The 24,665-nt window shown below is 38.2% G+C and overlaps 1 protein-coding gene across 1 annotated transcript in view; it reads right to left on the reverse strand.

Moving 5' to 3' along the window:
* Window positions 1-24,665, reverse strand: part of LPAR1 (lysophosphatidic acid receptor 1) — a 165,213-nt gene that overhangs the window by 46,681 nt on the left and 93,867 nt on the right. The window contains exon 5 of the mRNA XM_031014750.3: window positions 21,234-21,981. Coding sequence (XP_030870610.1) covers window positions 21,234-21,981 — 748 coding nt within the window. The remainder of the gene's footprint in view (window positions 1-21,233; window positions 21,982-24,665) is intronic.

Genomic DNA, 24,665 nt, shown 5'->3' on the forward strand with positions numbered 1-24,665 from the left:
CACAAAATTATACCCTGATTATGTATTTCCATGCCACTGTGCCCAGAAGGTGGTTAGGCAGCAACAGCTCTAGCATGGGTGGAAGGTTTAGGCATCTGAATATTTGGAAAAGTAGAGAATGGGGGGAAGGGAAAGTTTGTCTCTTTTTCTGAAGCATTTTTCTGTCAACTGGAAATCAAACTTACCAATGCTTACATTATACTTTTCTGAGTGATGAATACAATGCTTTGGATGCATAGTTCAAGTAAGGTCGATAAGCAATTTATCTTTTGAAATTATTTCTAATGAGAGAGCACTGGCAATTTTTTTCAACTGTTGTGATTTTTATGCACTAATTAAAATCATTATAATACTTACATATACTAGACACAGCAGAAATAGCAAATTTTCGTTGTTTAAAAACACATCAGAGAATAACAATCTTCTTTTCCTTTTTGTCTTCCCTTCCTCTTTTGTTTTTACCTTTTGAAATACTAAAGGCAACAAAATAGCAAGCAATGAGCACCAGCATTGAAACTACAAGTCCTAGGTTAGGGTATGGGGTCTAGCAAACACTTAATTTCCTTCAGTAATTCACGTCATCTCTCTGAATCTGTTTTATCATCTCTAAAATGGGTACAACACTATCTGCACTATCATACCTATAATTTCATAAAAATCATCACAGATAATATGTCTACAAAGATATTGTAGTATATATAAACCAAATGTGGCCAGGTGCAGTGGCCCATGCCTGTATTCTCAGCACTTTGGGAGACTGATGTGGGAGGAATGCTTGAGGCCAGGAGTCCCAGACCAGCCTGGGAAACATAATGAGACCCCATCTCAACAACAACAACAATTTTTTTTTTTTTAATTAGCCAGACGTGATGGCACTTGACTATAGTCCTAGCTGCACACGAGGCTAAAGTGGGAGAATCCCTTGAGCCCAGGAGTTTGAAGCTGCAGTAAGCAAGGATCGCTACTGTACTCCAGCCTGTGTGACAGAGCAAAACCCTGTTTCAAAAAACAAAACAAAACAAAACAAAAAAACAAAAAACAGGCTGAAGTAGGAGGATGGCTTGAGACCAGGAGGTTGAGGCTGCAGTGAGCTGTGATCTAGCCACTGTACTCCAGTATAGGTGACAGAGCAAGACCTTATCTCAGTTTAATTAAAGGAAATTATATGAATGTATTTTTCCTTTCAATATTTATGTTTCCTCTCATGAACTGACAAACTGAACTTTAAGAGCCAGTAGTTTATTACTCTGTTCCTAAAGACATTAAAATAGTTAAAAGTAAATTACGAAATTACTGTCAGAAAAATATAGTAACAGTTAACATTTAATAAATGTCAGACATTGACTAAAGGGCATCACATAACTTTTCATTTGATTCTCACATGAAGGAAGCCAATTATCTCTATTTTACAGATGAGGAATCTGAAGTTTCAGGAAGTTAAAGAGTAAGTAGTAAACCTATGATAAAAAAAATTAAGCAGGTTAATCCGGAGTCCACAATTAACCACTCAACTGTTTCAAATACATTTTCCGGGTTGATACTCCAAGAAAAGGAGCGATGAGATGTGGTCTCAGCATACAGGTGGTCTTGTTGTTATAAAGCAGAGTGTTCCTAGTGAGCTAGGAGACCTGATGTGGAGGACAAGCCCACCCACATTGCAGGGAGACCGCCACAGACAGAAGCTAATGGCCAGCCACATGAAAGGCATGCCATTAGGGCAGGTTATGATGGACGTAATGCTCCCTGGAGTTGTGAACTGAAGAAGTCCTGTAGAATTTAGAACACATCGATTGACCTACAGCCAGCTACCAAACCACATCAGAGCCTACGGGGCTGCATCTAGGTCTGCAAAGGTCCAGAAGTTACAGAGACTGCTGCTGCTTGATGGTGAGTATGCAGAGAGCGGACCTGAGCAACGGAGAAAGTAACCAGAGAGCTGGAACCAAGAAATAAAAGTAGGAACTGGGGAAGAAGAGTCAATGAGACGAAAGAAAACAAAACTGAAGTAAAGCCAGAAACCAGAAATACTGTAAGGCTCTGGTTCCCAAACTGTGCCCCCAGGAACCTTGGGGTGCCACAGTGAATTCAGAGGAATGCTACTAGATATTTTTAATTTGAGGGCAGCTAACACTCGACATCTCTCAGACACCCTCTGAACTACGAGCTTGAAGTAGTTCAGTGCTTCAACATTAGATGGCATTACATTCCTTTCAATGACATCATGTCCTTGCAATATGATATCTGCTATAATAAAAATGAAGTGTAAACATAAAATTCAGTGTGGAACAGAAAATGAAGATGGTGGTTTCCAATCTGAATTCAAGTTTTGAAAAGTTGTGCACTGCCCAACAGGTGCATACATACCTTAGTAAATATGAAGGATTAGATAAAAATGATAATTCTTTCAATTTATATGGCTTTGTTTTACAAAATGGCTACTAATTTATCAGGACCTATATACGTATTAAGTTGAATTAACTAATTAAGTTGAATATACTTATTAAGTTGATTTAATAAATGAAACTGTTAGGTATTTCTTTTAGCTTTGGGGCACTGTAAAAAAACTGAGACAGTATGAGCACTGAACTGAGACGTCATGGGAATATTACTTAGGGATTAAAGTTGTCTAGGGAAGACAGAAAAGTAAAGGATCTCAGCAGTGAGTTGCATATCTGTTCTCAAGGTCTTATTATTATTATTATTATTATTATTATTATTATTATTATACTTTAAGTTCTGGGGTACATATGCAGAACGTGCAGGTTTGTTACATAGGTATACACGTGCCATGGTGGTTTGCTGCACCCATCAACCCATCACCCACATTGGGTATTTCTCCTAACGCTATCCCTCCCTCAGCCCCCCAACCCCCAACAGGCCCCAGTGTGTGATATTCTCCTCCCTGTGTCCATGCTTTGACATGGCAACACCACTCAATACAAAGGAGACTTGCCCCACTGAGTCCTAGAAGCATCATGGGTCCTGACCCTCGTGGTCTGGTCCTGCTCAAGACATAATAAAGATCTGCCACAATGAGGATTAATTCAGGGACTTTAGATTTCAACACGGCAATATGATAATCTGATGAAAACAAGTTATGTATCATGTATTTTATAATAGTACCTACCAAGTACTTATAAACTTGGCATCTTATACAGACGGTCCCTGACTTACAATGGTTTGATTTAGGATTTTTTGACTTTATGACAGTGTAAAAGTGATACACCCATTCCTTAGAAACTGTACTTTGGGTACCCATACAACCATTCTGTTTTTCACTTTCATTTCAGTATTCAATAAATCGATGAGATATTCAACACTTTATTGTACAATAGGCTTTGTGTTAGATTATTTTGCCCAACTGTAGGCTAATGTAAGTGTTCTGAGCATGTTTAAGGTAGGATAAGCTAAGCTATGATGTTCCAAGGTTATGTGTATTAAATGCATTTTCAACTTACAATATTTTCAATTTACGATGGATTTATGGAGATGTAACCCCACCGCTAAGTCAGGAAACATTTGTGTAATAATCTTACTTAACCGTTTGAGGTTTTACTGTTTCTGCTGTGTCTCTCATTTAACACGCAAGGAAACTGGAGCTTGCAGCAATTGGATACATTGCTCAAGTGGACTCTGCTGGTATGCAGTAGTGTCAGGATGAGAATCCAGGAAGTTGGGACTTCAAATGTAACACTGTTAATCACCATGCTCTTTTTCAGCTGTTAGGCCTTTAGATTTCTAAAGAAGTAAATATACACTAGACTTTCACATGGAACAAAGTACTTCAAAGGAGTACATATATTTTTATGTGGCCACATACATTCCTATTTTTGTTTATCTTGGTTTCTAAATCCTTAAAAAGTTTCCATCTCTTTTTTAGGTTTGCTAATGTTTATCATCATGAATAAAGATAACACAAATGGTTGTAACATAGTGCCATTAAAAAAAAATCCAATATTGTCATGAATGTGACAAAAGACTCCCAATCTCCTTGTGATAAATTGGCACAAGCTTTCTGAAGAACATTTAACAATAAGTCATTATGATTCATTACTCTGTGAGGAAGGAATCATAAGAGATATTTATCTTAATGTTATTATAATAGCAAAAAAAAAAAAAAGAAAACGTAAATGTCTAGTGATTATATATTTCATCATATGAATGTACCGAACTTTGGGTAGAAAAATCACACTTTCAAAGATTACTTAATGGCATAATAAATGCTCAAGACAATCTTTTAAAGAATCTATAAAGTGGTATGCATTATATGAATTGAATAACTATTAATTAGCAAAGGACTAGAAAGAAACAGTATATTCAACTTAATATTTTGGTTAATTATGAAAGGTAAAATTCTAAATGATTTTCTTTTTTTCCTTAATGAATATGCATTAGTTTGCTAATCAAAAAAAGAGTAAGCTGGGTGTGGTGGCATGCACCTGCAGTTCTAGCTACTCAGGAGGCTGAGGCAGGAGGATCACTAAAGCCCACTGAGTTCAATTCCAGCCTGAGCAACATAGCAATACACTATCTCTTAGAAAAAAAAAAGAGGAAATGTGATGTGATTAAAATAAGATTCAGTACTTAACAAGGTAAATGCAGTCTAATACTTCATTCCCTAAACATCACCTATATGTCAACAGCCAAGTCATACATAAAATTCATTTACATAAAGCTTTCCTGATTTTACTTCCAACAAGATAGTCTCTCTCCTCTAAATTCTCATACAGCTTTATTTGTACTTCTTTTATGGTACTTTTGTCACCTTTTGCCTTTCTCAATAATTATCTATGTATATGTGCCATCCTTCCTACCAGACTATAGGCATTGGCATGTCACGGCCAGATTTGCTTCATAATTACATCTGCCATGAGTCTGACTCCCATTCTCCCTGTATTTTAGTCATATTTGTAAGTGAATAGGGATTATACATTTTGGTATTTGTTTTCCCATCACACAACAGGCAATATGCCACCCACGCTGAATTGGTTTGTATATAGTTGCAGTGCTCTTTATGGCACCCAAGGAGACAAATAGGCTTAGTGGATGGCACCCCAAAATACAGTTTTTTTTTGAGATTTTGGATATAGATATAGATATATGACATAATATATATTTAATTTTATATATATAAAATAGTCCATATATCTAAAGATTGTCTGGCCTCTTGGGGGATACATTGGGCCGCGTATCCAAGATGCTTGAGCAGATGCTGAAAAACCACTTATCATTGCTCCCATATAGACAATTCAAGCCTGGCTTTGGAAGATTGTATGAACATCATATTCCTGATAGTCTCATAATCCTGATAGATGACAGTTTATAGAATCCTGCTGGGATTCTACATCATTGATTGAATGAATGACTAGAGGATGAATTTCTGGATAAATATACAAACTAACGAGTGGAATTCCCATATAGAACCTTCAGATCACCTTGTACAGGCAGAGAATGGGAAAATGCCACTCATCATTATACAGGCCTATAAAAGAAGCTAGATAACTTCAAGGAATGACCATCCTGGGAAGGCAGCTCCAACCACTAATCACAGCAGGCCACAGGTGGCCCTTTCATGTATGTGAGCCACAGGTAAAGTATGAGAACATTACATTCACCGCAGCATGTGCCAGGCAGCATGCTAAGCACTTGAACAAATCTAATTTTCTCAACAATCTCCTCATTTGGGAGACAGTACTCTACCCAGTTATAGATGGGAATAGAAGCTCAGAAGGGTCAAATATACTGCTTTAGGTCACACAATTAATATGTCATCAGAACTGGTTTTTTTTGTTGTTGTTTTTGTTTTTTTGAGTTGGAGTCTCGCTCTGTCGCCCAGGCTGGAGTGCAGTGGTGCGATCTCGGCTCACTGCAAGCTCTGCCTCCCGGGTTCGCGCCATTCTCCTGCCTCAGCCTCTGCGCCCGGCTAATTTTTTGTATTTTTAGTAGAGACGGGGTTTCACCATGTTAGCCAGGATGGTCTCGATCTCCTGACCTCGTGATCCAACGCCTAGGCCTCCCAAAGTGCTGGGATTACAGGCGTGAGCCACCGCGCCAGGCCCAGAACTGGGTTTTTGCACACAAGGACGTGTGAGTCCGATTCCCAAGCTCTTCAGATTATACCATGCTGAGTCAGGAAGAAATTAAAGCCTATGAACAAGCAAATGATTGATTTACCCTTTTTCTACAAAAGTTTCCATGCAGACACATACAATTGTATTAGGTTAATGCAAAAATAAATAAACATTGTTGCTCCATCCTCATTCTTGGGGGAAACAAATGGTTTCTCCTCAGGATAAAATAAAATCATATGCCTACTTGAAACATTCTTAGATACCCCATAATTTCTCAAGATACCTTTTAGTAGATCAGGTGATTTTCAGACATTAATTTACAGGTGACAAATTTTCCTAGGGTGATAAAACTAATTAGTGTGGATGTTTCAAATATTTTGAGAGGAAAGTCTATTTAGTGTGAAACAATCTATTTTCTTTCATAGCTCTTCAAGAGCCAAGAATTTTGTCCTAGTGGTTTTGTGTTTTTTTTCCCCTAACTCTCCTTTCCTTTCCTTTTCCCTTCTGATCCTCTCCCCTGTAAAGCAAGTGTGCAAACTCACATGCCTGGGGCAATCACGGATACTCACAGTACCAAAAATGTACCCATTTCAGTGGAAAAGGTGAAAAGGGTTTTAAAATTGAGCAAGGACAGGTTGAATGCCATGTAATTTAAACCAAAGCCAGCAACTCCTCACACGGTCATTGTTGAAGGTTTGTGTGACGTAAGTACTGATGCCTGAATCCCAACACAAAGATTCTGCTTCAATAGTCTGGGCTGAGGCCCAAAAATCAGCCTTTAAACAAGCATCCCTGGTGACTCAGATGCAAGGTAGCCCTTGGACCACACCTGGAGAAACACTGACGTAGCGAAGTCCTTCATGGTACAGATAAAGAAGTTGTCATAAAGGTTAAGTGGATTGCCCAAAGTCAATCCAACCAGTAAGTTGCAAATCTGGAATTAGAATACAGCTAACGCCTTTGCAACTACACTACATCACATTTTTTACTTAGCATTCCACACTTTTTTTTTTTTTAATTTGGGTCACTGCTCTATAAGTAGCAGCTGCGAAAACATTCATAGCTTACATTTGTGTGGCACTTCCTATAAAAAGAGCTCTCACATTCATTATCCAATATGATCCTCACAAAAATATATTTTCTGTATTTGGCAGATGAAGGGGCTGAAATTCAGAGAGATTAAGATTCTTGCTCAAAGTTATACTCAATTTGGGACAAAGTAGGACTTAATGAGTTCTGAAAACTAGTAAACACTCAAATGTTAACCATTATTATATTTTCTTTTTAGAAACTCTCAAAACTAAAAATATTGACCTAGGAAAAGTTAAGAAAAGTAGGAAAAATTGAAAACAAAACTGAAAACAGCCAAACTGCACGCAATAGTTTATTACATATTAGAATAAATTTGATTTGATTAAAAAATGAATCAAATCTTTTTTATAAAATTTAGCTGTAAAATAAGGCCAAGGAAAAGTAAACGTGAGAGGAAAAATAACTCACAATAGTAGATGGTTTAGTTACTGCAATTTGGTATGTTAAAAAACTAATCAATAAGTTAAGCCTTCATACACAAATCTTTGACATACACAAAGATTTTAGTCTTCTGAAAATTTTAGCTATATCTGAAACTTGTAGCAAACTAGAAATATTTTAACTGTGCTATATGTTGAAGGGATTAAAGTGAATTAATAATATATACTCTAGAAATGTCTTCTCAATAAAAATCAATGTTACTGTAATTCTGATTTAAATATCCATATTTATAAAGATAGTACAAAAATGTCCTCAAAGTTTAATCAAAACAATGGGTCAAAATGTCCCATGATCTCAATAAGCTTCCTAGTAATAAAGCTACATCTGTTACTATTAAAGTTATAAATCAGTAACTGCAGAAGGACAATACATTGAACATGTAATATTTTATAATTTAATGGTAGTAAATCAGTTATATAATATAGGTAGAGCAATACATAGAAATGAATATTTTTTGTTTCTGCTTCTCATTTTAATGCTTTTTAAATTTACAAATGCTTTCAGACAGATTTCTTGCCTTAAAGTATTAATACTAATTTAGATTGAACTGAAGCATTAAGAAATTCCACTAAGGAATTATGTTAATGTTACTATCTCACTATGCTAATATAACATAACTACAGTTAGAATTACTCAAATTTTGTTTCTATAGCATGCTCTGCCACTCTAAATAAGTAGTTCTCATATACTGGTACTCTAGAATATCTGTATGGTGCCTTAGAAATAGTGTTTTTAATTAAAACATCTTCACTTTTCTTCCAGAACATTAGAATTTGCCAAATGAAACAAAGCCAGTGCTCGAATCTCTACCGTCTGATCGTTTTATACACATGCACACATACATATACACACACACACCTTTTAAAGAATGTCTAAATACAGCTTCTTTTGCTTTAGTTCAGAAACTCACTCTCACTGATTTCAGCTCCTCAATTTATAGCTTGGCCTTTCCTCTCAGACTGGACCAATATACAAAGGAGTACCACGTGCTTGGCAAGGTTAGCAAACCCAATCCCTTCAGCATAAAATGGTGAATTACTTGCTGGCTACAGCAAAAGCTTCTTGACTGTTCACTTCATCCATCTTTTCTGCATGTTCTTTAAGGCTAGGCTCCTAAGTGGCTACCTTCTCTCTCCCAAGAGAAAGGAAAATAACTTGAGTGAATGAGTTCATGCCTGCAATATAAATATGAGAAGCTTTTTGAAGCACAGAAATACCTGTTTAGAATGAACTCATGGAAAACCCAACTTAAAATGCAGTGTTCTTTGTGTCAACAAAAGTCTACTTGGGCAGAATAAATAAGTGAAGCCATGAATTTCCAGTCTCCCAATGCCAGATTAAATCCCATTTCTTCAAAAAGACCCTGTTATTGCTGTGTCACCCTATTAGAACCCCATATTTGCTTTGGATCATTATAATAACTCCTCTATGGGTGCAGGAGCCCTGCCAGGGTTTAAGTAAAGCCAAGACCACATTCAGTCTAGACACTATCATCTTCACTAAAATACATGAACAGAAAGTAGCTTCTCAGAGGCACAGGCTCTAATTAGGCCTCAAAGAAAAAAAATATCAAAGGTACCAACAGAAGAAAAAAATTGTTTATATGAAAAAAACAAATTTCATTAAAATGCTTTTTTCAAAGAGCATGACAAAGACTATGTAACAGAAGGGAAAAATTCAATTTTGACACAGAAGTTTACAACATTACCTGTTCATAAGCAAGCAAAATTTCTGAGAAAACAAGATTCTATAAACTGAATACAATCCTTTATTTCAAGGCAACTCAAAATAAAATGCAGAAATAGTAAATAAGTGAAACTTCTTGTGTAGTTAAATTGAACTCCAGGATAATATGGAAGCCTATAAGACAAAGGAGAAAATCCATGTAATATGGAATTGATTGCTATCTAAAATGCTGTATTTCCCAGCCAATAATGTGTATGTGTGTGTGTTATAGTTGCCAGATAAAACACAAGATACCCAGTTAAATTTTAATTTCAAATAAAAAAGAAGTATTTGTTTTTTAGTATAAGTATATCCCATGCAATTATTTTTATTGGCTAAATTCGGCAATTCATGTGTGTGCCTCCTATGTTCATTCTCATTTTTTCAATCTGTATCAGGAAATCAGAAATGATGCTTCGAGTTGCAAAGAACGTAAACCCCTCAAAAATAGAACTATATATTTCCAGATGAAACAGCTGCCTGTGAATTCTGCTGCTGTAACAATAACAAAAAACACCTGAAGACATTCTGAAACCTCAACCAGGCCATTACAGACTGTAAAATACCATAGAAAATTATATTCTCGTTATGTTTCAGGTATAGGTGTCGACTTTTCCTGGCAATGATCTTTCGGATCCTGAAACACATACACGTCACTGTCAATCCCTTCTTCTTCTCCATAGGATGTTAATCTGACATATAGAAATGAATCCCTTTCCACCGGACGTGGTGGCTCACGCCTGTAATCCAGCACTTTGGGAGGCTGAGGCAGGCAGATTACCTGAGATTGAGAGTTCGAGACCACCCTGACCAACATGGAGAAACTCCGTTACTAAATACAAACAATTAGCTGGGTGTGGTGGCCTGTAATCCCAGCTGCTCGGGAGGCTGAGGCAAGAGAATCGCTTGAACCCAGGAGGCAGAGGTTGCGGTGAGCCGGGGATTGCGCCATTGCACTCCGGCCTAGACAACAAGAGTGAAACTCCATCTCAAAAAATAAAAATAAAAATAAAAATAAATTAATCCCTTTCCTTATAGGTCAGTAACCATTCAAAACCCATTTACTTCATAACCAGTTTGATGATGTCAAATTGCTATCTCTAGTCAATTAAGAAAGTGAATATTGGGCCGGGCTTGGTGGCTCCCAGCACTTTGGGAGGCTGAGGTGGGTGGATCACCTGATGTTGTGAGTTCTAGACCAGCCTGACCAACATGGAGAAACCCCGTCTCTACTAAAACTTCAAAATCAGCCGGGCGTGGTGGCGCCTGCCTATAGTCCCAGCTACTCGGGAGGCTGAGGCAGGAGAATTTCTTGAACCCGGGAGGCAGATGTTGCGGTGAACCGAGATCGCGCCACTGCACTCCAGCCTGGGCAACAAGAGCGAAATTCCGTCACAAAAACAAAAAAAAGGTGAATATTATGCCAGTGCAAAATGCAGCCAGAAAGTTATAAGTAAATATTGTCTGACAATCCTGGAAGCTTCCCTTTCCACTCTAAGGATTTATACAAGATGTACATGCCTAACAACGGCTATTGTCATAGCTAAGTGAAATACTAATTACAATATAAGAAAAGTAATTGACTATTTCATTCAATTCAGGGTATAAAGAATATCTAATAGAAATAATTCCTTTGCCTAGGCTGACTTAGCAAACTTCTATATATCATCTAAGATGAAATTCCGACATCAATTTCATCTTGAAGTCTTTTTCAGACATTGCCCGGTGAAATACAGCATTCACATAGCACTTTACCTATTTTGTCATATTATATTGTGTTTATTTACCATGTTATATTGCACTTATTTAAATTATCTGTCATTATCTGCTACAATGAGAGCTTCTTGAAAGCAGGATACATATTTTTGTTGATCTTTGCAGTCATACTCATTAACAGAGAGTCTAGAAGACTTCAATGCATGTTTGCTGACAAAATAAACTACTATTAACAAGTTTGCAAAAAAAATTCTGATGGTAGTTTCTTTTGCTGTGCAGAAGCTCTTAATTGGATCCCATTTGTCAATTTTGGCTTTTGTTGCCATTGCCTTTGGTGTTTTAGACATGAAGTCCTTGCGCATGCCTATGTCCTGAATGGTATTGCCTAGGTTTTCTTCTAGGGTTTTTATGGTTTTAGGTCTAACATTTCACTCTTTAATCTTGAATTAATTTTTGTATAAGGTGTAAGGAAGGGATCCAGTTTCAGCTTTCTACATATGGCTAGCCAGTTTTCCCAGCACCATTTATTAAATAGGGAATCGTTTCCCCATTTCTTGTTTTTGTCAGGTTTGTCAAAGATCAGATGGTTGTAGATATGTGGCATTATTTCTGAGGGCTCTGTTCTGTTCCATTGGTCTATATCTCTGTTTTGGTACCAGTACCATGCTGTTTTGGTTACTGTAGCCTTGTACTATAGTTTGAAGTCAGGTAGCATGATGCCTCCAGCTTTGTTCTTTTGGCTTAGGATTGACTTGGCAATGTGGGAAGTTTTCACTGGAACTTAGCCTTAAAAAAAGTCCTGAGAGGCAGGAGTTGTAGCTGCTTAATTATAACGACCTTATGGCAAATATTCCTTTGAATGAGATCCACTATTAAATCGCATTGAATTTTTGGCTACCTGGGTATATTACTATCGTAACTAGGCAACCTGTAAAACTCCCAATCCAGAACAAGAGGTATATTTCATGTAGTCATTCAACAAATATCTGGAGTGCCAGGACCTATTCTAGGTGCTGGGAAGTAAGATAAAGCCCTGGCATCATAGAAGAGCCATGATGATTCTTCACAGAGATTCATGAGGTAGCAGTGAGAGATTAGGAGTTATTAATAAATAGCATTTTCTTTGTAAGTAAATGACGATGAATCCCAGACTAAAGGATTCATAGATGGTCAAACTGTGAAGCTAGGACCGGCTAGAGAACAGCAATCACGTCTCATGACCCCAGCCATTCGTCATTTCTTCCATACATGCCAGACATGGCCCTTCACTGCTGATCAAAAGGAAACAGAATAACAGAATGGTGCCCTAGATCAGGGGTTCGAAATCCCCAGGCCATGGACCAGTACCAGTCCATAGCCTGTCAGGAATCGGGCTGCACAGCAGGAGGTGAGCAGCAGATGAGCAAGCATTACTGCTTGAGCTCTGCCTCCTGCCAGATCAGTGGCAGCATTAGATTCTCATAGGAGTGTGAACCCTATTGTGATTTGCAGATGTGAGGGATCTAGATTGCGTGCTTCTTATGAGAATCTAACTAATGCCTGATGATCTAAGTTGGAACATTTCATCCCTAAACCATCCCCCCTCCTCCAACTCATCTGTGGAAAAATTGTCTTCCATGGAAGTGATTCCTGGGGCCAAAAAGGTTGGGGACCACTGCCCTAGATGATGCCTGGGCTTTCAGCTGTGCCTTAAGTACTGCAGATCCATCTGAGGGAGCTCATGACTTTCTTATAGATATTGACAAAGCGGCCTGTTACATTCCAAAGTTCATTTTAATAGTCAACACCATTTAACCAACTCTGAAGAGTTAGCAGGTCAAAACTATTAGCATCTCCTGTGATGCTAACAGGATTTTTCATACATAGGGCTGAGGCTCAACAAGTAGGGTGTAGGCAAAGCTGCAGTAAAAGCAAAGGCCATTCATTCGGGATAAAAATTTACAGAGTATAATTCGAGCCAACAGCTGCTGGAACACAATAGTAATTTCATACTATGTCATAGAAACGAAGCACCATCTCAAACATCAAATTATACGTGGACTTGGTGTGTAGGTAGATGTGAATGGATGTGGGTGTGTCAAAAAAGAGAAAGGGAAAGAAAAAGGAGGGGAATTCTCATGAGGACACAACCTAAGAGTAATGATAATACTTGCTACCATTAAGTGTTTTCTGTAAGCCACATGTATGTGCTTTACATAAATCAGTTCATCTAATGCTCACAACCACTTGAGAAAGGCCCTATGATTCTTACTTTGTTAATTCTGAAACCAAGACTCAGAGAGGTTAAGTCAGTTATTTGGGACTATGGAACTCGTAAGCGAGGAGCCAGGATGTGAACTTCAAACTCTGGCCTATCTTACTCCAAATCTAAACTCTCAACCCCTAGGAAACAGTGATTCTCAGTGGTCACCACAATTCATTTAAGAAATCTTTGCATCATTTATTACCTTTAACGACAAGGAAAAGTAAAAATGACTTTCCAACATTCATATTTGGATGAACAAGAGTCTCGGCCAGACAAGGCCTGAATCACTCTCAACAGACCTAAAATAAGAGCTTCATGTTCTGGTTCCTCTGTCCACACTTCAAAAGGAACTCTGTTAGGTTCATGTGGTATTTTTGGTTTCTGTTTCTGTTTAAACGTTTCTTCTGAGAAAAAATATTTGAATGGAGATGGGCAACAAAAGGGTATAAAGAGCTGGTGTTTCAAAGTTGTTTTCTGTTTTGACCCAAGCCCAGGATGTGGGGTCTGGGAAGCACTGTGGGACTTTTGCAAGGACTGTCTCCTGGCCACCACCCATGGTGCCAAGCAGCCTAATGGCTGGCCAAACAATCGAGGCTCTCATGGATATTCGCTCAGGTTCTTCCTCAAAGAGGCCTTTACAGGGATGCCACTGGGACCTGAGGAGACATGGGGTAGCTTTAGTTCCCCTTCAGAGTAACAGAATGTGTAGCTGGTCACCTGTGGCCAGGGAATAAGAGACTCTGTGTCCACTCCCTGCCCCTAGCAACAGGACCAATTGGGAAGTCTTCCCTTCCTGCCACATGGCTCTCCCACAGGAAAGTAAAGCCCCCAGATTCATCTCTTTGAGAGGATCCTTTATACACTCGCCACTCCCTTTAATGGGGGATAGTGCATCTAAAAGCTTATTATTAGAGAAGGTAATGGCTGGTCTGAGTGCAGGGACGTGTACAACTAATTGATTATAACCAATTACAGATTTCTTTGTTCTTTCTCCACTCCCACTGTTCTACTTGACTAGCCTTGAAAAATAAAAAATAAGGTGGAATGCACTGTTCATACAAAGAAGAATCAGAGTCCCTTATTTTTGTCCCAGTCCCCTTTCAAGCTTTCCTCTAGAAAGCTCTATATGGTTGATCCACAGTAGTTACTGTCCTTATAATTTTATTTACAGAATAAATAGAATCCTAAGTAATCTTGGAAATCAAATTGGTCACCTTATCATACAGAAAAAATTAACACACAGGGAAAGTAACTTGCCCAGAATCATCCAGATAGTTCTTGTCAAAGAGTAGATTCCAGAGGTGCCCTGACTCAGTGAATATAAGTGAACACACACACACACAGTGAGAGAGAGAGGAGAGGAGAGAGAGAGCACAAACTTAATATAAAAACCAAGTGGAATGAAAAATAGTAACATAATGCTGTTGTCAAGAAAGCTAACAGGATGCTAATATATGTGAAAAGCTACTATATGTGATGCTAATAATGTACAAGCGATTCAGTTTCAGATAACTTTTTTCAAGGTTTAATTAGGGAGGGAGATTACCAATTGGTTATAAGAAGACCTATTCAAGGAAACTCTTCCTGTGAGAACCAGTTACCTTCACAGCCACAATGTTTACACCTCATCCTGGCTAGCCACATAAATACATGGCCGAAGTTCCCAAAAAAAGATGAAGATGGAAAGTGTGGATGGGACTGAACAAGGCAGGGGCAGTAAAAACAACACCTTAGTGGAAGTCAGGAAACTTGGATCCTGGCTTGGATCATGAGCTAACTAAGACCTGAAGTTCTCAATTAACCTGGGGGTCTCGGTGTCTTCATTTGTAAGATGTGGGAGTTGGATGATATAATTTTTAGGGATCCTTTCAAGTTCTAAGAATTCTAAATCTGGACCGACTCCAGCCTTAAAAAAAAAAAAAAAGCCAATTATACACAGTAATACAAGTCCAGTGTTGAAAGCTGCATTTGAAAAGCTAAAAGAGAACCTAGAAAAAAATATTGGCTGGGCATGGTGGCTCACACCTGAAATCTCAACACTTTGGGAGGCTGAGGTGGGCAGATCACTTGAGCTCATGAGTTCAACACCAGCCTAGGCAACATGGTGAAACCCTGGCTCTAAAACAAAAAAAAGAAAAAACAGAGAGCAGAGCCTCGGAAGAGGGTGACCATTCATCCTAGGTTGCCCTAAACAGTCTTGATTTACTCCTGTTATCCCAGATTCCCAACAGTTAGTGCCTGTTTTCACTCCCAAAAGCATCTCAGTTTGGATGATACATTATGTGAGGACTCTGCCTATAAGGAGTTGGTGTTCATTCAATCTTGGGGAACCCTTCACCATCTCCCAACTCCCACAGACAGAAGCTCAAACTTCTCAGTATGTTATAAAGGTTTTGACCCTCTTGTCAAAACTCCATCTACTAGATGCTAATCACACCTGACTACTTTCAGTTCCTCAAAGGTGATCATCATTGCTCATGAACTGGTCACCTTCTCCTCCACCCAATGCTACAGTAAGGCAAGCTCCTCTACATCCAGCAAGACTCAGCTCAAGATTGCCTCCTCTGGGAGCCCCTCCCATCACTCCACTCGTCATCACTCTCTGCCCATACCTCTACTAGCACATGAACCCGAGTGCTCTGCAGCTCTTTTTTAGTCTCCTCTACTACATCGTAAGCTCTGTAAAGAATTTTTTCTCTTATCCCTTAGCACACAATTAGCACTCAACAACATGCTTGTTGAAGTAAACTGAAAAGAGAAGCACATATAGATTTGCTAATAGGATAGTAGCCAAATTAAATCTTTCATCAGAGTGAACAAGAAAACAATGGTCTTAAACTTATCTGACTCCTGCCACTTTCGTCACCACTGGTGACAGTCACCATGGTATGTGAAGAGTCAGTGTCCTGTGGCCAAAAGGCATGGTCTACAAGAATCTGACAGCTGATTTCCAGTTCTGCCACTTACAAAAAGAATGATCTTAGACAAGTTACTTATCCTATCCTAATTCAGTTCCCTCAACGTAAAATGAGGAAAATGTAACTCCTTGATGTAAGAGTATAAACAACACAGGAAGAGTAGGGCCGCATACTGACCCTAGTACAGAGAATGTAAGACATAAGGAGTAATTTAGCTTCCATGGTGATCGTTTCCAACCAGAACAAACTAGAAAAACAGTGTCTCCCTCTTCTTCCCAAAAGACGTAAGCCACACCTGGATTCATTTTACTTTATGTCTCTCCCCAGGACTCAGATGTAAACACTTCACATCTTAACCATGATTTTCTCTTTTCAAATTCTGGATCTCCTCCTCTCTAAGTATCCTGGACAGAAGTGTCATCACAAAGAATACAGCCAAAAAGGAAAGGACTTATAATTCAAGACATGCCATGGTCAAATAAGGAAGAACATCTTGACGGCCACTCTGACTCAATAGTGGAAACGACTCAGAAGGAATTCTTGGTAAAATGTCAAGTAGGGAGACTTCAAGCCTAGGGAGGGATTACATGACTTTATGCTAGGGCAATGAACCTTCAAGTTAACTATACCTTGAACAAAATCCTCCCTCAATCAGAAGCCATCAGTTAGTGCTGCTGCAACACGAAACAGTGGAAAAGGGTGGATGAAATGAGGGTCATCAGAAGCAAAAGGAAGAAAAGATTGCTCCCTTAAAAGCTTTCTCTGCCCAGAGAAACAAAGCCCAGTCAGCACAGCTAGGCAGTTTCAACAGAAACAAATGAGATCACAGTGTTTCAATTTAATAGCACACACTGCTTGCTGTTCAAATGTTATAACTAAATACAGCATGTGCTGCTAGTTGTTTTGATTAAAGGGAAGTAGAATAACATGGAGGGGAAAAACACATGGGTTCTGAAACCCAAGTGCCCAACCTTGAATCCCAGCTCCTGACCTTGAATCCCCGCTCCTGACCTTGAATCCCCGTTCCTATACTTCCTAGCTGTGTGGCTGTGGGAGAGTTACCTAACCTCTCCTTACCTCAGTTTTTATCATCTGGAAAATAAGGATAACAAATCAATAACAGTACCTATACTCCATAGGGTTGTAATTTACAAATACTAATTTCTAAGGTAGCACATGATTTATGCCAGATAAGTATTTCACAACTAAAAATAATTATTAAGATCCAGTACTCACTCAAAAGCAGCTTAATACAAGATCATGCTTAAAAACCAGCCATTGGTATTGCCCATTATTAATCTCAAAGATGACTTTATTTTAATATAACTTGACTCATAACAAGTCAGTTGCTGACCAACAAATTCTTCTTTTGATCATGAAGACTGAATAGGTCTAAAACCCAGGGATCAATTTGATGAAGTGAAAATGGAAACTGAGTAATCATTCCCAGAATAAATGGAAGTAAAACAAACATATTATTTACTGAGCACCCATTGTACCCAGGAGTTTTCCAGGCTGTTGTATTTTAGAAGGCATGGAACATAAAGGTGTCGCTAGGTTTGGCTCCCACATAGCTGAATAAAGTGGCATTTACTGTAGTGAATTCACTAAGGCTCTGGTCTTCAGTTTTGAAGGCAGAGAAACTTGGTTTTGTCATCACATGCATTCCCTCAGCATTTATTGACTACCTACTTTGTACCAGATAGCCATGACAGGCAATGTGGCAACGTGGAGAAAACAAACAATCATTACAATCCTGCCTGCCCTCACAAACCTGGCAATCTGGCAGTGAAGACAAATACTAAAAACCAAATGTACACAAACTAAAGTAAAATAACCAGATTATCAATGGACTAATTTACAAAGAGAAGAACTTCGAGTAGACCAGAATTCTTGTTCCTACTGAAGTGGGAGACCAGCAGGACTTGTTTTCACAACGCTGCTGATCAAAACAGGATGTAGCAAAGAAACCAATCCAAACCAGCAAGGACCAGGAATCATAATACATTTGCATTAGACATTCCTACCAGCACCATGATGGTTTACAAATGCAATGGCAATGACTTGGAAGTTAACCTTACATGGTTTCAGGAACTCACCACCCCTTTTCCAGGAAGTTCATGAATAACCTGTTTAATTATATTTAACATTAAGAGTGGGTGCCCAGGCATGGTGGCTTATGTCTGCAATCCCAGCATTTTGGGAGGCCAAGGCAGGAAGATCACCGGAACCCAGAAGCTCAAGACCAGCCTGGGCAACATGACAAAACCCCATCTCTACAAAAAAAAAAAGAAAAAAGAAAAAAAAAATCTGGGTAGCTGGGTGTGGTGGTATGCACCTGTAATCTCAGCTAATTGAGAGGCTGAGGTGGGAGAACTGCTGGAGCCTAGGAGGTCCAGGCTACAATGAGCCAAGATCATGCCACTGCACTCCAGCCTGGGTGATAGAGCAAGACCCTGTCTCAAAGAAAAAGAAAAAAGAATGGGTATAAATATAACTAGCCAGCAATCCATTAGTGCTGTTCTGTGCTACCCTGCCTATGAGATAGCCCTGCTCTGCCTTTGGAGTGGTCATTTTGCTGTACACTGTTACCCTAACAAACTTGCTTTCTTTCACTGTTGGTTCACTCTTGAATTCTTTCCTGGGCAGAGCCAAGAACTCCCCCAGGCTGAACCCCAATTTTGGGGTTTGCCTACATTATGACAAGACCAACCCATGTCTCCCATGTAACCATGCCTATCTAAGGATGGACACTTACAGTTCAAATAGGAGAGCATACTGTAGGAATGGCATTAGGCACCACGCCTTGAAAAACATCTGTTAGGATTGTGACTTCCCCATTCTAAACTTTCCAACCACTCCCTGCCCACATCCTGCCCATTCTCTTATTCTCGCTACTTTTCTCAAAAAGGCTACAGTCCATTTAATTTCTGTTTCCTATATTATAATCTTATTCCCATCTTTCTTCACCAAATACCTTCAACTATCACCGTGACGGGGTTTTCCATGTTCTGAAAGTTCTTCCTTCTCACAGCTTTAAAAATCATGCTCTTTATTCCAGAGATGTCAACTGCATTCGATCTTTGTGGAGTATACTAGTTTAAATATTATTTCTGTTATTTTAAAGTTAGTGGTTGTGCAGTGGTAGTAGTTGGGCATGGGAAAGTGGCATTTAGGGCAAATGTACACTGAAACACTAGCTCCTATAGCCTCAAAATGATTATTTCAACCTAAAAAACAACCCAATGAGGCATAAAAGTATGTGAATCATTCAGTACATTGCACACTGGAATACACAAGATATTATACAAAGGTCAAAATTAAAACAAGAACTTGGCAGGTTAATAGTCCAAGTTCAGTAGTCATTTGCTGCTGGCAATTCTGCAAACTATGAGTAGCACTTGTTGTAATAGAAAAAGTTCATGCATATAAAAAATGTCAACCAACATTTAGGTCATCAGCAAATAAATATTTGAGTCAATACAGAAAAAAAGTCTCATGTTATTTAACGTCTCATGTTTTATTTCATACAAAAATAGCATCCATGGTAAACAAAGATGTGTTTTATCCACATCATGGAAAATGTGGCCTTGTGGCACAGGTGTGCTTAAGGTCCTGTTAATAAACATACAGAGAAACCATTTTTGTAGTTCTACTAATCTTCATTGGATGCAATAAGACAATCTCATATCTGAGGTGATGGGGTCCTCAGTGTTTCAGTTAGTTAGGCAGGGTTTTAGGTGTGTCAATGATCCCAAGGCTTAGTTGCTATTCTCACAGGTCTACAAGAGGGTCAACAATGAGTATAGCTGAAAATGATGTCCATGATGCATTCATCCTAACCAAAACAGATGAGACCTATGCATCAATCTGAATACTACTTTATATAATGATCAGCAGGACCCTGTCTCCTTCCAGTGGCTAAAATTAAGGTAATTCCCAGAGTTTCAGAGAAGCCACATAATCCCATGTTACATTTACCCAAAAATGCTATACAAATTGGAGCACAGAGAATTATAGGAACTTTCCACTGAATTTCTGTGGGGAAAGAGGAGGTGATAAAATGTTTTTTTTCAATTTCCACAGGGAAAGATGAAATGATAAAAGGTTTTCAAAAAAGATTTTTTAATGTGATCAAACGTTAACCTGAATATAGTCTATGGAGAATGTATAATTCCATGGGGTAATTATTTTAAAAAACTCTCACTCTACTCTAAGCTCCAAAGGAAATGTCTGTATCTCTCCTTTTCATGGGTTTATCTCCAGGAGCCAGGACAGAGCGTAGAACATAGTAGGTGCTCTTTAACTACCTTCTACACACATAAGTGAATATATTCTTCTTGATCACTACTATGAATTTTTCATCCAAGAAAAACAATGCTTATTTAAAAGCAGAAGGTATTTGAGTCTACAAATCTTGCTCTTCACCTTGAAATATGAATTAACCTCCATTACTACAAATAGAAAATTAATAGAAAAGAAGGAAGTTTTCATGAAGATGACTGTCAGAGAATATCATTAATTCCAATCTGTTTTGTTCAGTAAATCTATATAAAACCTTGATATACTACCTATAATGTAGTAACAATTACAGAATAGACTAACAAAAATAACTATATATGGAAGCATATTCATATTCTACAAAAGCACTTTCTGTCTGAAAATATGTAATACAGAAACCACAATGCAAAAGTTTCACAATTTAGGCTGTAAGAAAAATGAAATGAGTTTGACTGGTAATTCTGGTATTTTCAATATTAGATAGCCAAACTCTTCAATGACATCTTTTACATCATCATCATTTATACTGCACCACTGGGACCCATGTTTCCCTAACGCTAATTCTATAATTTTAGGAAGACTCATAAGCTGACATTTAATATAAAGGTGCCTCATCCCCTTGTAATTCCTGGTGAATTACCTGGTGAATATTCATACTGTTGGTTACCTCTGTCATAAAATAATGTGGTTTATGTTAAGTCACTGAGAATCTATAAAGTAAGTTACAGTCAAGACAGAACTTACCAAGCACAATGACCACAGTCTTCAGAAGACTCATCATGGTATCCCGATTCCGCCGGGGTCCAGAACTATGCCGAGACATTCTCATAGTCCTCTGGCGAACATAGCCAAAGATGTGAGCATAGAGAACCACCATTACCACAAAGGTCACCAAGTTGAAAATGGCCCAGAAGACTAAGTAAGAGTCACTGTAGAGGGGTGCCATGTTGGAACAATTTTCAATATCACAGATACAGTTCCAGCCCACACTGGGTATAGCCCCCATAACGATGGCCATAGTCCAGATGACCACAATGACCACCACTACCCGCCGGTTGCTCATCCGTGTGTGGAGCTGCATGCGGAAAACCGTAATGTGCCTCTCGATTGCAATAGCCAGTAAGTTGGCCACAGATGCCGTCAGGCTGGTGTCAATGAGGCCCTGACGAAGGAGCCATGTGCTAACAGTCAGTCTCCGAGTATTGGGTCCTGTGTTGAACATGAGATAGAAGTAGGCCAACCCAGCAAAGAAGTCTGCAGCAGCCAGATTAGCCATTAGGTAATAAATAGGAAAATGGAAGCGGCGGTTGACATAGATTGCCACCATGACCAATAGGTTGGCCAACATGATGAAGATACAAACAGTGATTCCAAGTCCCATCACCAGCTTGCTGACTGTGTTCCATTCTGTGGCAAGATGCTTTCCACTTCGGTTATAAAAGAAGGCAATGGACTCGTTGTAGAAGCACTGTGGTTCATTCATGGCTGTGAACTAAAAGAAAAAGGAGAAAAGATGATGAAAAAGAAGCCACAGGTCCAAATTTAAAGCTTATATAGATAACACAAGACTTTTATAGTACATGCAACAGAAAAACAAAAGCAAATAATTTGAACATTTGATCCTGCATACCATCTTGTGATTATGTTGAAACTCCAAGGTTTCTCACAATATTACTGTCCTTAAGATTAAAGGCAGTTGGAGTTAAATAAATGACAAGGTCTCTGCTTAGTGGTTTTATGTCATTGAAGTCTACTACAAAAGCCACATGGCCAAGAAATCTTGCTTAAAATACATGAGACAGACAAAAATTTTGCAGAACATTGCAATTGGAATATTTACCATAGTAAAATCTATTTGACCTGTTATTTAGGGAATCTGTAAACACAGTTGGTTTCTAGATAGGGTATCATTGCCCTATTATTCTGCATTTCTATTCTCACACAGTATGTTCCATGTGGGACAGACATTTTGTAATGCAGGTTCCCACAAGGACCATCATTCCAAACATTTCAAACAAGTCACTGTGCAGCAAAGCCAGCATTTGCTGCTCAACATTCCTGTGGTCAGCACTGCCTACCCCCACAACTCCTTAAGCTCAGAATAGGACTCGTCAACCAATCTATGACATTTGAGAATTTTTTTTTCTTTTTTGGAGGACCCAACGTAACCTCCAAAGAGTAGGTGACCCTTTGACAATGTTCTACAAGTAAAATATACTTAGATTAGATGCAGCATATTTTTTAAAGTGTGGAGTGAAAATGCTTTATAACATGTTTACTTATTCTTCAACATCATTGATAAGAATATATTTGCTTATTATTTACAATAATTATTCATAATAATCACTTTAAAAAGGATTGAGACAGTTTAAAACAGAATAATATATATTTATGTATATATCATAATATATAATATATAATTATATATAATTACTATAATATGTAATTATATATAATAATAATATATTTAAACAAAATTAGAAAATAAGTAACAAACTAGAAATTAGAAAAGTACACATCACATAGAGTAAGTCATTCTTCTTGAAGCTCTAAGCTTACCTGGGACCCCTAAAATTAAAAAATATATCTTGAAGACAGTTCACATTCTACTTTTTCATTTTTATTTTGCTTTGAATCTAATAAATTACCCAAAACATATGACACTTTTAACCACTATTTTTTATCAAATATTCTACTGAATATCCATAGGTTGTACACTAAAACTTCCAAGAACAACGTGAAATACTTAAGTGGTTAGTCTTCTGACTTACCCAGGCATCTAAAGTCTCTTTCCTTAACTAGACTTTAATAGCTTTTAGATTATGCTTCAAATATTATACTTAATACATTGTATAATTATTTATCTCTTTACTTGTCTGCTTCTTAAAGAGATCACAGTCCAGGGCACAGTGGCTCACATCTGTAATCCCAGCACTTTGGGAGGCCAAAGTGGGTGGATCACTTGAGGTCAGAAGTTCGAGACCAGCCTGGCCAACATGGTGAAACCCCCTCTCTACTAAAAATACAGAAATTAGTCAGACATGGTGGTGGGCACCTGTAATCCCAGCTACTCAGGAGGCTGAAGCAGGAGAATCGCTTGAACCCAGGAGGTGGAGGTTGCAGGGAGCCAAGATCATGCCACTGCACTCCAGCCTGAGTAACAAAGCAAGACCCCGACTCCATCTCAAAAAAAAAAAAAAAAAAGACAAAGTTGATCAAGCTGTTTCCCCACTGGACATGTTTTAACGGCTTATGAGTGCACGTTAGATAAAAGTCTAAACTCTTCAATCATCTTATCAGACCTTACTTACCTGCCTCTCCAGCCTCAACTCAAGATATTAATGACTCCAAACTCTCAGCTTCAGCTCTATTTAATGTGCTGTGCTCTCTCTCTCAACTCTGGTTCTCAACAGTGAAAACAGTGGTTTCTTGTATCAGAATTACCTGAGAGTTTGTAAAACACTGATTGCTGACATACCCCGCAAGAACTTCTGGTTCAGTAGATCTGAGGTAGGGTCCCAAGTAATGCCAAGGCTGCTGGTCCAGGGAATCACTGTATCATAATTGCTTAATTATCTGTTGATCCCCTCTACACTAGGCTATGAAACCCTATAAATGCAGAGATTCTAGCTTGCTTATTCATTGTTGTATAGTATCCAACTGTTCTATGGACTACATGCTAAATACATATTGATTTCCTTAATAAATTAAAGATATTTCCAAAAATGTTTAAACTTTACAAATTTTCTTTCTGCAAAGGATATTTAAAACTTTGTCAAGACAAATATAAAAGTCTGTTCTTTTCATTAGTCTCTATAACCATCTACCTTCTCTGAATCAAGAAATGTTTAAACCAAATATCAAGCGTATATTATTTCACAGCATTCCAACTTCTGAACACCAAGTAGCAACAAAGGTAAGCAGAGATATATGCAGCTTCTCAGCCCTTCCCACAGAGAAAAACGATAAAGTTAAGGATGGCAAAATTAAAAAGTATAAATTATCTCTTTAAGCCACAATGTAAAAAGATGAGTAAAACTGACAGATTTTCTCTAAAGGTAGAGAAAAGTGCCCTGTCCTATGCCATTTCTTTTCTCTCAACAATTGACTGTAATACCATAAAAACCATACATATTTAATGATAAAACTTAAATGATTTTTGAAACTCAATTTTAT

Source organism: Gorilla gorilla, chromosome 13 (assembly GCF_029281585.2).
Source record: "Gorilla gorilla gorilla isolate KB3781 chromosome 13, NHGRI_mGorGor1-v2.1_pri, whole genome shotgun sequence".
NCBI lineage: Eukaryota > Metazoa > Chordata > Mammalia > Primates > Hominidae > Gorilla > Gorilla gorilla.